This window comes from Emys orbicularis, chromosome 2, assembly GCF_028017835.1.
Source record: "Emys orbicularis isolate rEmyOrb1 chromosome 2, rEmyOrb1.hap1, whole genome shotgun sequence".
Taxonomy (NCBI): domain Eukaryota; kingdom Metazoa; phylum Chordata; order Testudines; family Emydidae; genus Emys; species Emys orbicularis.
In genome coordinates, this window is record NC_088684.1 from 68,547,587 (window position 1) to 68,560,454 (window position 12,868).

General features: G+C 43.2%; 1 protein-coding gene and 1 non-coding gene across 2 annotated transcripts; both read left to right on the forward strand.

The window, feature by feature from the left end:
* Nucleotides 1–8,231: 8,231 nt before the first annotated feature.
* Nucleotides 8,232–12,172, forward strand: RPS20 (ribosomal protein S20). The gene is made up of 4 exons (XM_065397954.1): nt 8,232–8,366; nt 10,721–10,820; nt 11,432–11,505; nt 11,949–12,172. The coding sequence occupies exons 1-4, from the start codon at nt 8,364–8,366 to the stop codon at nt 12,129–12,131; spliced, it is 360 nt and encodes a 119-aa protein (XP_065254026.1). The 5' UTR covers nt 8,232–8,363; the 3' UTR covers nt 12,132–12,172.
* LOC135875359 (small nucleolar RNA U54) lies at nt 11,291–11,355 on the forward strand. The gene has a single exon (XR_010561232.1). It is a non-coding gene; the product is annotated as a small nucleolar RNA U54 (small nucleolar RNA).
* Nucleotides 12,173–12,868: the final 696 nt, after the last annotated feature.

The window sequence follows — 12,868 nt, forward strand, 5'->3', positions numbered from 1 at the left end:
GGTTTTTTTTTGGTGTTCTGGCCTGACAGTAAATTCTTATAAGAACCAACAGGGACCCGAGAGCACTGCAGCTGCAGAGCCACATAGAGTGACAATGAGGTGCCTGGAGATGGTTGCCTGTCATAGTTTCATTTGTTTTATTTTTCTTTTAACAGTTAAGTTTTGTTTTCTGCACAGCAAAATCTTCTAAAACTTCAGAAATATAAGGAGGCTTAAGTAAGGTTCAGCTTCCTCCAAACCCAACTAGATAGATGCTGGAACTAAGGGTGCTGCTGCACCCTCTGGCTTGAAGTGGTTTCCATTGTATACAGGGTTTACAGTTTGGTTCAATGGCTCTCAGCAACCCCACTATAAAAGCTGTTCCATCACCCCTGACAGCCAGTGACTGACAGCAGGGTGTTGAGGGACCACAGCTGGGAGGCAGTGCGTCCTAAATTCCAGGAGGAGGAGAGATTTGGGGGGGGGGGGAGAGAGTGTATGGGAGACCCCCCCCTTCCCTTGACCGTGAAACTGAATGGTTCACACAGTGTATAAAGCGATCTCTGAGCTGTTTCAAAATGGGAATGGCAGTGAGAACAGGGGTTGCATCAACCCGAAGATCAATATATGCCCCACCCTATAAATGGAGGACAAACCCTCACAGCAATTTCTCTCAAGAGAACATTAAAGAACTGAGCCTCAACTACACTGCACTAGAGCAGCATAGCAGCTGCAGTACTGCCTGAAGATCCAGATGGAAAAGTAGCCAGAGCAGAGCCTCAATTCTGCAAAGACCTACACGTGCTTAACTTTATGCACTGTGAATAGGCTCTGTTTCATTGGGACTGCTTGTATGTAAAGTTAAGTGTTTGCAAGTCTTTGCAGGAATTGATCCTAGGATATGCATCGGGCTGCTATAGATTGGGGAGTAAGTTTTATAACCTCTGCAGTTTCCTCACCTTGCATGTGGAAATTGACTGTCCTGATTCACAGTTAATGTAGCATTGCCATATGCAAGCATTCAAAGACATGAGACTAATACTTTTCAGTTCTTATTTTCTTACTAGCTTTTGAGTTGTCCGGTTCCAAAGCTTTTCTCTGCAGCCATGGGGGTTAGAAAATTTTTTAAAATTAAAGCTTTTTAAAAAATTACATAGTCACATGACTCCAAGAGCTAGCTCATCAAGACAAATATTAGGCTTGCAAAAAATAAAAAAGAGCAAAAATGAGCAACACTTTTTTTTTTATATGGCAGTAAGTGCTTATCATGCCCCAAACGACCTTCTACGTATACTTCAGGATTTAGCTCTATTTGCTTAAATAGTTGAACTAGTTGACCAGTCTTCTAAGCCCTTAAGACAACGATAACTTCTCTTTCAGTGATAAACGTGCAAACCCAACATTTCATCCTGTTTTGTGGATGGAACTCCTGTTGTCATCAGTTTAATTCTATATAGGTGGAGGCAGGCATGTGGAATTGGAAGGCATAAGTGTTTCTTTTAGTTCTTGTTTGCAGGACAACTAAAATGGTAGTTTAAATGGTAAAATAAAAGGGGGAAATACATTGATGCATGTCATGAGATGCTAAATAATCCATGTTCTCTCATGTTGTAGAAACAGAATTGTCTATATATTGTGTGCATGAGAATGTAGAAAATATGCTTTTATTAAGTATGCATTTTCTGAACTACTGTGGTAAGATTCAGTGTAAGTCAAAGAAAAGCTTAGGAACTGTGCTACACAGATCCAGAAGCTCTTAACTGCACTGCTGTGTGAGACCACAGTACAGACTCTACAGTTGCTTTTTCTTCTAACCACAATCTCTTAATTTAAATGGTAGACTACAGCTGCTTCTTTGCTATATTAACTTTTCAGAGAGAAGTGGGTAAGCCCTTTGAAACTCAAACTTCTTAATATTTGATGCCTCTTGGATCATTTTCATGCTACATTGATCCAGACAGCTGTTCCGGGTAATGATTTCTTCAATTTAGTTCCTGTTTCTAATCAGAGCTTGAACACCAACACATCTCATTTTCTTCTGAGTCCTAAGCTTTACCTGACCTTTTACTATTCCTGCTTGCTTCTGTTAAGCCATAGTGTGCGTAATATAGGTCACAAAAGGTGGAGCATCATTGACCTGGCTTCGATCTCTCCTCTCAACCAGATTCCAAAGAGTTGGGAAAAGTACCTACTGTTCTTCCTCAAGGGTATGATATGTTGAATCTCACAGAGTATAAACCTTTCCCCTTTCTTTTTATTAACATCTACATGTTAGGTAAGTGTGAGATGCCACCAATATGCTGCTCTAATGTTCCAGTAGCACCAATGTGCTCGTGACACCTTATCTTAAATCTCTCTCTCAGCAGCCACAGACAACACTTTCACACAGGTCCCAGTGCCTGAAAAAATGCTGAGGGCCTGAAAAACAACTGGTTCAAGTAAGTGCAGGAAATAAGGAAGTTGTTGATAAGATGAGGAAAACAATTGAGAGAAGCTAGATGAGATGCTCTATTGAGGCTTTCTATTGAGAGCATTAGCCCTCTAGTCATTAAGATAGTGTGATGCCTTGGGCTACTTCTTGATAGGTAGGCACTTCAAATATCAAGAAATACCTTCTTCCACATCTGATGTGCCAGGGAATTATATTGCTTAGTATTAAAGACCAAACTACTGTGATTGGTCACCTCAACATGGGACTATAACTCTTTACCCAAAGCTTGCGATCAAGGTCACAAAAACTCCAGATGGTGAAAAAGGCAGCAGGCTGTCTCCTAAGGTCACTTACTAAAACTTTGTGGGTTTGTTTGGCCCTCATCCAATACCAAAAGAAAAGGGAAGGACGAATTGGAATCAGGATCCTGATACTTGCAGTCCCCAGGGCCAATGGAGAGATGCCAAGGCTCAGGTCAGCCTGATTGGCTGGGTAGGCAGGCCAATGAGGGAGTGAGGAGCCCGGGGGCCTGTCCTCCATGGAGCTGGAGCTGCCTGAGCCACAGTAGGGCATAGCTAAGGAGAGAGCAGCAGCCTGAGCTGAGCTGGAGGCCCCAACCCATCTTGCCAGTGAGTATCTAAACCCAAAGGGGCACTTTTCCATGTTACGCAAGTGCTAGTGGCTCATTGTGGGCTGGTCAAGGAAGATGCATGATGCTTGCATCTGTAAGAACATAGGATTTTTCCAAAGGCTGCTAGCGGGGATATTTTCCCCTGACTCCCACATGCCCATAGTGATTTTGGGGGACTCAGTCTACTCCTTGCTCCTTTGTCTCTTGAAATTCTACACTGGCCACCTCGACAGACCCAGGGAAATATTTAAATACCAGCTCAGCAGGTGCAGGATGACTGTTGAATGTGCTTTTGGTAGATTTAAAGCTCAGTAGTGATATTTAATGGCTAGATTTGATCTCAGTGAGGCAAACATTCCTATCATTATTGCTGCATGTTCTGTATTACATAATATTTCTGAGGCAAAGGGGAAAAGGCTTCCATGAGGGGAGAGGTGGACTGGCTCTCTGCTGAATTTGAACAGGCAGACAGGGCTATTAAGAGCCAATGATGGAGTTATATGGTTGAGGAGGCTATAAAATAACATTTTAACAGTCAGCCAGAGCAGTGTTGTGTGATACTTTTCTGAACTTGTGTGCCTTTGTGCACGCAGAGCTTGAATATGGTCATTGTACGGTCAAGGGTTATTGACTCCCCTTATTAATGTTGTAATGTGGCATTTATGCTTGGTACAAACAAGTATATGTTGAATTTCAAAAACAATTTTATTTGGTGAATATAAACAGGAAACAAAGCTCAAGTGCAAATACAGAAGCACTGTAAGAGGCTGACCCAAACTTATAAAAAATAAGTAAACAATTAACGTTTGCATATGAATGAAACATTGTAATATGTTTTTTAATGTTAAAAACAAGTAGTACACTGTAGTGTAAGTCATGGTTGTCCTTATTTTCCCTTAGCACAGAGTGATTAGAGGACAGGGTTCATGTCATGCTGCAACCTGTGATGTTGGGGGTACAGGAAGCAGCAAATGGAGTTTTCAATGAGTCGGAAAGGCAGTGCTATGTATGGAGTCTTGGGGTAGTTGGCACAATAATTTTCTGCAACATCTGTGTTTGTTGCTTGAGCAAAGCTATTATGTCCTGGTGAAATTACTGAAGTACCTCTTTGTCCCTTTGTCATTCCTTCAGTAACCACTCTGTCCGTTCCTGGTTCTTCCAGCTACTCTCGGCCATTTGGCCCCTCCAATCCCTGTGCTCACAATCAGCAGCTGTACAGGACTGGAGGATCTCACAGAACATATCCTTCCTGATCCACTTCTTTTCACCTGATCAAGGTCAAATGTTCAGCAGGCGTAGATGGGGCATCTCTTAAGGCCACCATGCCAGAGACTGCTGATTAAAACAAACAGATACAGAATTAGATTTAGATTTACAGTCACAAAAAGTAAAATGTCTAAAAACTCCCTTACACTATTCCTAAAAAAGACCTCTAATAAGAAATGCTATTTTTCACTTTAGCTTCAGAGCCCCTTGTTACATAAATTTGCAGCTCAAGCAATGGTGAGAATGGACTAGTGGGAGTGGTGGAGGACTGTTGCATGGAAGGTTTAGACATTGGGTGCCCCTCTGTGTCGGTAATGGGAAAATGGAGTGAATATTGAGAATATTTTCATAGGCAGTGGTGATTTTGTCTGATATCTCACTCCCAGAGGACCTGGCTGCCACTGACATCGCGAAGCCGCCTGGGCCCATATGCTGCTAGCCTGTTGAAATGGTGTCTGCAAAATTCATCGCAGAATGGTGTGGGAATGTCTCTGCCTTGTTTCTTCCCCTGTGATAGTCATCCTTCACAATATTCGGGAGAAGGCTGCAAAGTATCTCCATGAAAGTTTCGAGTTTGTTCAAGAGGATACAAGGAGCACCCCGTTGAGATAAGCAAAATACTTTGCATGGCCCCCTGGCTAGCTTAACAAGGAGAAGCGGATGCCACCTCTACCCAACCACGGGACAGTGATCTGATGCTGCAGGCTGTGTAACTTGGACTGCCATATTATTATTTATTTTTTTTAATTTCTAACATTTTACAAGTTATCTAAATCATGAATGGGATGGGTACCATTTTAATAAAGAGAAGAGTGGATGGGTGGGACGGAGGGAGGGAGGGGAGGTTTTGGGCACAAAAAGGTTTAAAAAAATTGCTTATAAGGAACAATACATCTCTACACTTAGCTGAGTTCCCTTCCCTGTCATCATCAAGCTCATCAGTGCTCACCCAGCAAGACTGTCTTGATGCCAGCTGAGTTTCGAACAACACCTGGCTCGCTGAATGGTTTGTGTCCCTTTCTTTATCCTCCCCTACTCCCTCCTCATTGTGCACTTCAAAGGTTTCTGCACCTGGATCTCGCAAAGTGTCAAAATCACATTCTGGGTGCTGGTAGGTCCTCACCAAGTATGGCATCTCAGAACAAAGAATGTAGGTTTCATTTACAGGAGGGGGGGGGGGACTATCCTGGCAAGCAGACACTCTGAAAAAGATGTGTGGGTCATAGTGGATAATCAGGTGAACGTAAGCGCCCATGGCAACACTGTGGCTAAAGGACCAGTGCAAGCCTGGGATGTATAAGCAGTGGAATTTCAAATAGGAAGGCTATATTACCTCTGTGTTTGACAGGGTTGTGACTGCTAATGGCATGCTGTGTTCAGTTCTGGTGTTAATTCAAGAAGACTGTTGATATCTCAGAGAGGTTTCGGGGAAGAGCCAGGAGAATGGTTAAGGATTGGAAAGCAGGACTTATAGTGATTTAAGGAGCTCAATTTATTTAGCTTATTAAAGAGAAGGCAAAGGGGTGATTTGATTAGCCTATAGTATCTAGAGGGGGAACAGAAATTTTACACTAGAGGGATCTGCAATCCAGTATACAAAGGTATAACAAGATCCAACTGAGTTGAAGCTAGACAAATTCATACCAAAATAAGGTGCAATTTTTTAAGGGAGTGTAATTAACCAGTAGAATAAAATAGCAAATGTTGTTGTTGATACTCCATCACTGGAAACTTTAAAATCAAGACTTGATGTTTCTTTAAAAGATGTGCTCTAGTTCAGTGGTGCCCAACCTCATTACATAGGAGGGCCACATAAACCTGTTTGTGTGAGCCAAACAGATTCCACAAACTTTAGTAAGATTTAGTCACCTATATTGATTTATAGTTTAAGTTCAGCTTGTTTTGTATTTATTTAGATAGTTTCTATGTACAGTATTGTCTTTTTTACACACCAGTGTAAACTAAAATGATGATGTAAACGTGATGACAAAACCCTACTGAATCAGTTGTTAGTATACGGTGTTGAAGCAGGCTGTGGGCCTTAGGAAATGCTTTGGTGGGCTGTGTACAGTCTGCAGGCTGTAGGTTGCGCAGCCCTGCTCTAGTTCAACTACAGCTATTGATCTTGAAGCAGGAATTAATTCAAGGAATCTATGGTATGTGTTATGCAGGTCAGACTAGATCACAATGGTCTCTGCAGGCCTTAAAAATCCAAGAATTCATGACTTGGGATGATTATACTTAACAAGGAAGATAAAACCACCAAGGTCCATAGTGAGGGTTTCAGAAGCTGGAGTACTCTCAGTAATAAGTATTTGTACATGAGTAAGAGCCTGCGGCGCCTCAGCCTGACCAACTTCCAGTCTTACCACAGAACTCTTGTTTTAGTAGAAATCTTCTTACAATATCAGAAGCAACAGGATACTAAAAGGGAAAGGTGACTTATACTTGATTTTTTAAGTAGATAAATCCAAGACTAAATGGAGCAGGGTCCAGCCGGGCTTTAACTTGATGCTAACTGATATTTCTTTTTGCCCCTAGATAGTATAGTAGTGGCTATAATATAAATACTTTGCATGAATAGACAGGAACAGGTTCATCATCCTTTAAAGCAAGTTAGCATGTAGAGCAAGGCGTTATTGTTCCTCCGACAGCCAATTCTATTCAGCAAGCATGGAATTTAAAATGATTATAAGCTGTTGGGGGCAGGGTCTGCCTCTTTGCTATGTGTTTGAACAGCACTTAGTCCAAGGGCCTTGATCCACAACTGGGGCATTAGGCACTACTGTCACATAAACAAATAATACTTGCCTAGTGTTCTTTCATTTAAAGAATGTGTTACTTTACAGGAGGGAGACTTTTTAATGAATTATTTTTTGCTATAATTACTACTTTTAAAGTCCAGATCTTAACAATTTAAGACTGCCATCTTGCAAAGGCCTACACATTTAAAGCGAAAGGAACCATGTTGTATCTACCCTGTGAGGATTGGTACAAAGGCGGAGAGTGGGGTACTTGCTGCTCTTGTACTGTGTGTGTGTGTAGGTAGAGGAGGTGTCCTCCTGCCTCTGCAGCCACCCACAGCACCAAACTGAAATACTGTGGCTGGGCAAAGGGGGCAGGATTTGGCCCTTTAAAAGTGGGAAAAGTTGACCAATTGTATTTAAAAAGCTGTCAGGTTGACAGCGGCTCCTACCATCGACTTTTCGCTAGCAAAGTCACTGTGACTGGCTGAGGTAGTGTTCAATCTTTTTTATCTTTCCATCCTTGCTTTGTTAGGCAAAATCAACTGCTTGAGGCTATGATGCAATAACAATCCTTTAAGAACCCCCTGAGTGCCAACTCTAATCACAAATCACCCCAAACATTCACGTGTTCAGTTAATTTAGGTTATTTTCTTTTTAAAATCAGGCAGTGAGGCTCTGGGCATTTCTCTCTTTGAGCCCTCACTAACCCCAGCCTTTACAGATTTTTGTCACGAACTCACCCCTGCCTGCAAAGGCTCGAGCCTGGCTGCGGCCACCACTATCAACCCCAGTGCTGGGGCTGCCAACTACGAGTCGCCTCCATCCCCGCAGCCCCGGGCGGAGAGGGGCTCAGGGAGGACGCCCAGCTCAAGTGCGCTGGGCTGCGCTATGACACAGGCAGTACAACTGCCCCCCGGGCTCAGACTTTATTATGCCCTAGCAGTCTTGCTGCTCCGCTCAGCAGGCGGCCACCACAGCGCGGAGGGAGCCCGGCGGCCCTACCCAGCCCGAGGGGGCAGCGCCCTCCCCGACCCGCTGCCCCCGCGGGCTACCCTGTCTCTCAGGCGGGCAGCCTCGCCTGCCTGACCCCAGCACAAGGCAGGGGCGGCGCGGCCCTGCTGACGTCAGAGGTCGCGCGATGCCCGTATGGAGCGCTGCTATATAAGCGCCGCGCGCCCGCCCCCTCTGTCTCTGCTGCGAGTGACTCCGTCGCAGCCGCTGCCCCTCGCGCCGCTCCTGACTCACCGCTGTTCGCTGGGCCGCCCCGCCCCGCCCGGGAACAAGTCGGTCAGGAGGACTCTGTGCAGCCATGGTGAGCGGGGGGAGCGGTACTGGCGGTGCCAGCAGGGCCGGGGTGGGAGCGGGCCGGGGAAGGGCGCGTAGCGCTGCCGCGCGGCTGCTCGCGCTCTGTTAGGCCTCTACTCGCCGTGTGCTCCCAGCCTGTCGCCCGAACCCTGCGGGGCGGCGGCTCCCGGCCTCGCTATCGTTTGTTACATCGGGGCCTTCCTCCTCTACCTGGCGCTGATCTCGACAGAGGTGCCGGGCTGGCAAGGCCCTAGCGACCGCCTGCGCTAACGGGGAAGCGGCGGGAGCCACTGGCCGGCGGCGACACAGCACTTTACAGCTGGGGGTTTCGGGGACGTTTCTGGGCCACGACCCTCACGGGTCTCGCTCCTGCCAGCTTTGGCCAATAGTAGGGTGACCAGACAGCAAATGTGAAAAATCGGGACAGGGGGTGGGGGGTAATATAAGAAAAAGACAAAAATCGGGATTGTCCCTATCAAATTTGGATATCTGGTCACACTAGCCAATAGACACCCCCGCGCTGGGGAAATGGCCTCCCTGTGCTGCACGCTGAGCTTTGCCAGGTCTGCCCCTCCCTGCAAACCGCTACCAGTTCCAAGTGTGTGTTTGTGTGTGGGGGGGGTGGATTCTTGGAAAATCATGAAAACATTTTTTTGTGGTTGCATCTTGTTTCCCCTGTAGTTTTACCTGCTTTAGAAAGTCAACCTGAAATAGCCCTTAAAAATTAAATTGGTGGGTCCTATGTGGTGTACCTCTGCTGCCCCTAGAAACCTCTTTCATTAGCTGTTAAACTTTATATCATCAATGGGATTACAACACCGTGCCATTTGCAAAATAAATACAAGTACTTTATTTATAAAAAATCCTAGTATATACTACCATCAAAAGAAAGGGTGATTGCCAGTTATATAAAAATATAGCTGCAATAAAATAATTGTATATTGTGACCTAAATCAGTTAATACAGGGATTGTCTTTCTGATCCCTCTGATAAGTGGCACATTGCAGAAGTTATACATTAGATTGTTCTTTTTAAATTATTGTTACTTAATTATTCACTTTTTCCACCACAAGAAGTCAGAGCAAGTATACTAGTGTAGCTGTCATTTCCCAAATGAATTTGATGTTCAGCCTCCTGATAGATGCACATCTATAATTTGTTGACCACACACCTTTGTTCTTTATTGCCTGGCTGGATTACGCCCATGATACAGGCATTTTTCTTTTTCATTTTTTTCTGTGAAACAAACACTGGTTAACACTGTAATACAGATTTGTATGTCGCTATATGCTTAAAGAGATAAGGTGGGTGAAGTAATATTTTTATTGGATCAACTTCTATTGGTGAGCCTCCTGCCAGCCGTGATCAGCTGTTTTGTGGTGTGCAGGAGGCTCAAGGGGAGGAGGAGGAGCAAGGGCACGCCAGACTCGGGAAGGGGCGGGGGCCTTGGGGGAAGGAGTGGAGTCGGGCTGGGGCAGACCCAGGGGTTGAGCAGTGAGCACGCTGTAGCGTATTGGAAAGTTGGCGCCTGTAGCTCCAGCCCCGGAGTTGGCACCTATGTAAAGAGCCCCATATTAACCTCTGAAGAGCCACATGTGGCTCCGGAGCTACAGGTTGCTCACCCCTGTACTAAGGCCCGGTCTACACTACAGAGTTAGGTCAATGTAAAGTAGCTTGCTCTGTGTCTACACTAAAATATAGCTCCCATCGACGTGACTTTCCCACTACGTCCACTTAGTTGGGAAGGCATAGCCCTTAAGTTGATGTAGTTAGGTTGATGTGTCAGTGTAGACACTGTTGCTTACACAGACCTGCTACCTTTCAGAAACCATCCCACAATGCCCCACACTGGCAGTTAAATTGGTGCAAGTGCTCCTGGTGAGGACACGCATAGCTGACACAAGGAGCATAGTGTATACGTGTAACACTGATTCAATTACTGCAGTGGCTGCATGTCCACATAACTTGCATCAACTTAATTTTGTAGTATAGACTTGCCCTATATGATTAAAGTATTTATTTTGGAGGGGTGTCAGTGGCTAGATGACCTGTTCCATATAGACACAAGCCAGTGTGGGGCGCTTCTGTTGTTTTTCAAAGTGGATAATTGTTAGAGTAACTTACAAAATGCCATCTCTGAAACTGGATTCTTGCCCTTTCCTGTTCTTCCTCCTTTTCCCCCCCCATTCAGAATCATACCTACATCCTTTTGATATGAACTCTAATAAAAGTTTTATAAAAACTAGCTATGTCTATAACTACGTTTTCAATTTTAGTGAAGGTAGAATGCTTTAAGGAGCATACATGCAATACTGACCAGTTTGGCTGTAATTTCTAATATTCATAATGTTAATGTTTCAGGCATTTAAAGATAGTGGCAAAGCACCTGTGGAACAGGAAGTAGCAATTCACCGAATTAGAATTACCTTGACGAGTCGCAATGTAAAGTCCCTTGAGAAGGGTAAGTACATTTTTTTTGGGGGGGGGGGGGGGGTTGCTTATGATTTGAAGTCTCAAATATTGCAAAACAACCTGTCAATTAGGGAAGTTGCCAACTGAAGTTATTAGCCCAGAAGTTGTAAATTGTGTTTAAAATTCTTTACCACAGCCATTGACCTACTCTGCCAGTGACCTAAAGCAAACTAAGGAATAAACTTATGTTAACCTGCGTTAAACACTTACTTTATTCATACTAGCCAAACGGTTTAACTATGAACTCCCTTGAACAATGTTTTAGCTATGTGTTGTGAACACTATTCTAAAATAGCTATGCTCTCAAAGCAAAATGTGTTTAAACCATGTTAGTTTAAATTCTTAAGTCTTTAACTAGTTAATCTAACGCTGTATAAATGCCATTGTGGACAGGCCTAAAAAGTAAAATTACAAGTGACCTTGCTAATTCTGGGGTAAGCAGTTTATTCCATATGTAGTTGGCTATGAGGATAAATTGTAAACTGAATTACTATGATTGTTATTTACGCTATTCTGAGCCAACATTTTATGTGAAGTGGAATATCTAATTCAATTAAAAAAAAAAAAAACTTTTCTAAACAGTTGTGTATTCTTTTACAGTCTGTGCTGATTTGATCAGAGGTGCCAAGGAAAAGAATCTAAAAGTGAAGGGACCTGTTCGCATGCCTACAAAGGTACTTACGGTTTAGGAGGCAGGAAAACCATGATTAATTCTACAAGATTTTATTTGTAAATTACAAATAGTAAAATTGCACTCCTTCTCAATCTGATTAAATATATTAAATCCAGTTTAAACTCTAACCAGTTAATGGATTAGTAGCTGGCATAAACATGACTAAATGGTTAAATACCAAACATGCTGAAGAGAAATACGGAAGAGGATTTTGACCTGCTTCCTACCTGCATTCCCCTTTTTGACTTAAGACTCCTTGGGCAGCTATGAAAAGGGGGTGATGGTGGCCATCAAGATATAAGTAGAGTTAATTTTTGACAACTATGTAAAAAAGACTGCAAGCAATATTTTAATTACATTAGAGCTATAGAAAGTTTTGATTTTAGTCAAAACATCTGTCAATCTGTCTTCATCTATTGGTTACTATTCCACTTTCTGTTACAGACACTGCGAATCACTACTAGGAAAACACCTTGTGGTGAAGGTTCTAAGACCTGGGATCGTTTCCAGATGCGTATCCACAAGCGTCTCATTGATTTACACAGTCCCTCTGAGATTGTTAAGCAGATCACTTCTATCAGTATTGAACCAGGTGTAGAAGTGGAAGTTACTATTGCTGATGCCTAAACACCTGTCATCTACTTTAATAAAAATTGATTTGTAATTTTGTTTACTGTTGCTTTGTGTTTTGTGAAATAGAATCTCGACTAGAAACTTTCAAGAATAAAGAACTGAAACAAAGTGGCATAACAATCAAGAATCTAGGCATTTTGAGGGGATGGTTGGCCAAGTCTTGAGTAGAGGTGACCGTTGCATTACTTTCTTTTTTTACCATTGATATATAACTGCTTTAATGTATTTTGAAGAAGGGAGTGCAGTGTGATGTGATGTTTCAAATTAAAATAAGGAAGAAAATAATTTTTCATAGTGAATTTTGTTTGCCTGAAACAACTTATAGGCTGTACTCGGTCACTTTTCTCAGATAAAGTCTGGTTTAACAGTGAACTGCAAAGGCTCAAATCCCCTTTAGTTTGCACCTTTAGCCTTTCTTTATACATCATCAACTTTTTTTAAAAATCATGCTTATTAAGGAAGACCAAGAGGTCCTGGGAATATTTATTGTGAGACTTTATTTGAAGCAGTGAGCATATGAATATCTAACAAACACCTCTAATCTCAAATGTGAATTCAGCATTGAAGTTAATTAGCTGTTAAAAGCTTTTAAACAGGCTGACTTAAACTCTTCCCCTCCCAAGCGTAACTTTTTCTCTCGATATTTCACCAGTCTTGGGGCTTGTCTTCACGTACAGCGGTGCAACTGGAACGGTGCAGCTGCGCTGCTGTAGCGCTTTAGTGAAGATGCT

Coding starts and splice junctions, on each gene's coding strand:
- RPS20 (XM_065397954.1), top strand. Junction 10,821..11,431: donor TGTAAAGTCCCTTGAGAAGG/GTAAGTACATTT, acceptor ATTCTTTTACAG/TCTGTGCTGATTTGATCAGA. Junction 11,506..11,948: donor CTGTTCGCATGCCTACAAAG/GTACTTACGGTT, acceptor TTTCTGTTACAG/ACACTGCGAATCACTACTAG.